Genomic DNA, 4490 nt, shown 5'->3' on the forward strand with positions numbered 1-4490 from the left:
TATATTAATAATTAATTTTAATAGTTGATTTTGATGGTACGAGGATTATTATTAATATAGAGAGGGAGTAACTCTGAAATTTTTGGCTTATTGGACAAGGGAACATTCGGATTGTACCATGTCTTTCCAGGATTGGTACTTTGTGAAAGAATTTCTTCCTTCCCTTTCGGTGAATTCCATCTAGAATTTTTAAAGATAAAAATTTAGGTACAGTTAATTTTACGTAAAATTTGATAATTAATATGGAGATTATTTTGAGAACTCAAGTCCAACTTGGATAACACCTTCGAAAAGACCGAACTAAGACTTGGTCAACCCAATATTTAGTTCATACATTTGAATTTAAATGTTATTATGTGTGGTTACTTTGCAGTATTTAATATATAGAGAGAGTAAAATTCTTGTAATGTAGGGATTTCCTAGAGCGCATTTCTTCAACTAATAAAGATTTTCAAATTTCTTATTTAATCAATTAAAATAGGAAGAAATATAAAAAATTAATTTTTAAGTGATTAATATTAGTCAATTCTTTATTATATTTTCTAACTCTTATTGTTTTTTAGAGAATTTAGAATTAAAAAAAAATAGGTGATGTTGGTTGAAAATATTCGTGTTATAAACTAACATTTAAAATAATTATGTAAATTCTAAACCGGAACAAATTAATCCAAAATATAATTCAAATTCAGTTCATGAAACCTCAATGAAAAACTTTAAATTGGAGGGAGTATATATAGCTTAATTTTTTTTTTTTTTCAAATGACATGATCAAACATGTATTTTCATCATATAATCTTTAAATAGGAGCCAAAATAAAATACGTGAACTAATAAATTATTTGATGATAAAATCATCACACTTGATTATGTTAAATAAAAGGTAAAATTAAAAGTATCCATAAATAAATGCCCATCACCCTTGAACTGAAAATACCTAATTCTTCCAAAAAAGCACAGCACCTTATTAGTCATTATCCTACATTCTATAGTATATTAAGGATTCTAGAATTCCCATTTTATTATAACAAAAAGCTTGTAAAGCGATTGGAAGTCTAATTGTTTTCACATCCTAATTAAGGTGTCTTGCCTGATTTTGAATAAACCTTTTCAACCGCGTGCTTAGGTAAACTTGCAAAACCAATTAATTAACATAATTATTTTATTCTCTTTATATATACACGTTTTATTATTCAACCATATTATATGTACACTAAAATTAGCTACCAAAATCAGTTATTAGTATAAATATATATTGAAATATAAATATACATTAAAAATAAATTAAATCATACACATATGAAATAATACTCAATTTGGTCCCTGAACTTATACGCGAGTCTCAATTTAGTTCCTAAAGTTTCAATTGCCTCTATTTAGTCCCCTAACTTTGTGAACATAACTCATGTTAGTCCTTGAAACAATTTTCAACGTACAAACATTAACAGAACATTGTCGTGACAGCCGGATGCCACACTAAACTTTGTAAAATAATGTCGTTTTGGTTTTGGTACTCAAATAACCTAAAAACAACATCCTAAATGGTGTTTATTAAAATGTTACCTAACAAAATAAGTAATACGATGTCGGCTTTGAGCTATTTAAATGTCAAAACTAAAATTGCATCATTTTACAAGTTTTAACGTGATATGTGATAGTCTACAACAGCGCTTTATTAACGTTTTTATACTAAAAATGGTCTTAGGAACTAATATGAGGCACGTTTATAAACTTTGGGGACTAAATAGAGACAATTGAAACACCAGAGACTAAATTGAGACTCGCGTGTAAGTTCAGAGACCAAATTGAATATTATTTCTACACATATTTATACATAAATACATTAATAACTGAATATAATGGTTGATTTTAGTGTACGAATAATATTTTTGAATTACTTTAAAAGATATGAGGGTTACCATTGACATGTTACTATATATCTAGGGAGAGAGAAGGAATGTCTCCCAAGTTCCCACCCTGTTTCCGGTCACGTGCGCAGTTATTTTCTTATCTCCGAAGGTTCATAAAATGAAATAACGAAAATACTAGAAGCCGATTAAATCTAGCGAGAAACGTTAATAGGCTTAATACAAGAGACAAAGGTATAGCCTTAAGGCTGAGAGATTATACTAAGTCAGAGAAAAAGGTTGTCTCAGGCTGTCTCTAGCTAATGAATGAGACAAATTAGGTTTTGGAAGTAAACAAGAAGATTAGCATTAACTAAGCATGAAATAGTGGTGATATATATGAAGGGGTTGAACATGGATGGAGTCATAGAGAGAGAGTATTTGGATTTTGGTTTCCTTCCAAAAATGGGATCATTGTATGCTTCTATAAATGTCCAAAAGACCACCTTGTTTTGTACCTCTGCCTCTCTAATTCTGACCCCTTTACAGTATCACTTTCGGATTATATGTGCAGTGCATTTCTTACAACCACATGCCCCTTTACTTTTCATTTATTACAAATTAAACTACTTGTTAAGTCAGCAATTAATCTCTAATTTACTATTTAGTTATTAATTAGGCCGGTTATTCATGCTTGTGATTTGGACTCGGCTCTCCCTATAAATTGAAACCCCCCACCAAGTCATTCAACTCACTCCCTCTCCTCGTGTTTTGTTTCCTCTTCTCTAAACACACTAGCAAGCATGTGTCAGCAAAGTGAGTACCTTGGTGGCTCAGACAGCAACATGCTGAGGGAAACATTGTTGATCCAAAATGAAACACAAGAAGAAGAAGAAGAAAAGTGTCTAACAAGACATGAGAGTGAAGATGCCATGAGAGAAGTAATCTCCATATCCAAAATAGCATTCCCAATGATTCTCACCGGTCTATTGCTCTACTGCCGCTCCATGATCTCCATGCTCTTCCTCGGCCGCCTGGGCGAACTCGCCTTAGCCGGCGGCTCCCTCGCACTAGGCTTCGCCAACATAACCGGCTACTCTGTCCTCTCCGGCCTGGCCGTGGGCATGGAACCCATTTGCGGACAGGCCTTTGGCGCCAAAAAGTTCACCCTGCTGGGCCTATGCTTACAAAGAACCATTCTCTTGCTTCTCTTCACCTCCATCCCCATAACACTGCTCTGGCTCCACGTGAAGCAAATCCTTCTCTTGTGTAACCAGGATGAGGACATAGCAACGCAAGCGCAGTCATTTCTTGTGTATTCCATCCCTGACCTCATTGCACAGTCTTTTCTACACCCTTTGAGAATTTACCTTAGAACCCAATCCATTACTCTGCCTCTTACCCTCTGCGCCGCCTTCTCTATTCTCCTCCACATACCAATCAACTATCTCCTTGTTTCTCACCTCAATCTTGGAATCAAAGGCGTGGCCTTAAGTGGGGTGTGGACAAATTTCAACCTTGTTGCTTCCTTGATCCTCTACATAGTTTTCTCTGGCACGCACAACAAAACATGGGGGGGTTTCACTTTCGAGTGTTTCACACAGTGGAGAAACCTCTTGAACCTTGCAATTCCAAGCTGCATTTCCGTGTGCCTGGAATGGTGGTGGTATGAGATCATGATCCTTCTCTGCGGTTTGCTGGTGAATCCAAGAGCAACAGTGGCTTCAATGGGAATCCTGATTCAAACGACTTCCCTTCTCTACATTTTCCCATCATCATTGAGCTTCAGTGTGTCAACAAGAGTGGGTAACAAGCTCGGTGAACAACAACCCTCAAAAGCAAAGCTTTCTGCAATTGTGGGCCTCATTTGCAGCATAATGTTGGGACTCACAGCTTTGGTGTTTTCTGTGATGGTTAGGAATATATGGGCCACCATGTTCACAGAGGACCAAGAGATTATAGCATTAACGTCAATGGTGTTACCCATCATAGGCCTTTGTGAACTCGGAAACTGTCCTCAAACAACGGGTTGTGGTGTTCTTAGAGGAACAGCAAGGCCTAAAGTGGGTGCACACATTAACTTGGGTTGCTTCTACCTTGTTGGAATGCCTGTGGCAATTTGGTTAGCTTTCTTTGCATCTTTTGATTTCCAAGGCTTGTGGCTTGGCTTGCTCGCTGCTCAAGCTTCTTGTGCTCTTACAATGTTGCTCGTTTTGTATGCAACTGACTGGGAATTTCAGGCCCAAAGAGCTGAGAAGCTCACAGCAACTGATGCTGTTCTTCTTCATGATGATCCAGAGAACAAACTACCAAACCAAGATTCTTTATTGTCTTAACTCATTCAGATTGGGATAAACAATCATGGGTTTAACTTTAATTAATCAAAAAATCATGAATTTGTCTTTAGCTGTATAGGGGAAGGGCAGGAGGCAGAGACTAGAGACAGAGGATGACTTTTTTTTCTTTTCTTTTTCTTTATTTTAAACTTTTTTCTTTTTTAAGTTGGGTTGGGAAATTTTAATAACACATTGTTACTTCAAACTAAAATGTTCTCAGACATAATTAAACAATGATTCTCATTGTAACAACTATTCTCTCTTTTTTCTTCCATTCCTTCCTTAATTATCCGGCCATATCAATGTTAATA

General features: G+C 35.7%; 1 protein-coding gene across 3 annotated transcripts; it reads left to right on the top strand.

The window, feature by feature from the left end:
- Positions 2517-4380, top strand: LOC107616769 (protein DETOXIFICATION 49-like). Of its 3 annotated transcripts, none has more exons than XM_021111270.1 (2): positions 2517-2729; positions 2772-4380. In XM_021111270.1, exons 1-2 carry the CDS (start codon positions 2647-2649, stop codon positions 4177-4179), a joined length of 1491 nt encoding a protein of 496 aa, XP_020966929.1. In that variant the 5' UTR covers positions 2517-2646; the 3' UTR covers positions 4180-4380. The 3 variants fall into 3 exon arrangements, with proteins under 3 accessions (XP_020966929.1, XP_016174183.1, XP_020966928.1); XM_021111269.1 differs by having other exon boundaries at positions 2520-2725; positions 2768-4380; XM_016318697.2 differs by having other exon boundaries at positions 2517-4380.

The sequence above is a fragment of the Arachis ipaensis genome, chromosome B09, assembly GCF_000816755.2.
Source record: "Arachis ipaensis cultivar K30076 chromosome B09, Araip1.1, whole genome shotgun sequence".
NCBI classification, from domain to species: Eukaryota; Viridiplantae; Streptophyta; class Magnoliopsida; order Fabales; family Fabaceae; genus Arachis; species Arachis ipaensis.

What these genes read in the sequence shown, in the direction of transcription:
- LOC107616769 (XM_016318697.2), top strand. Translation starts at nt 2,647, where the DNA reads ATGTGTCAGCAAAGTGAGTACCTTGGTGGCTCAGACAGCAACATGCTG.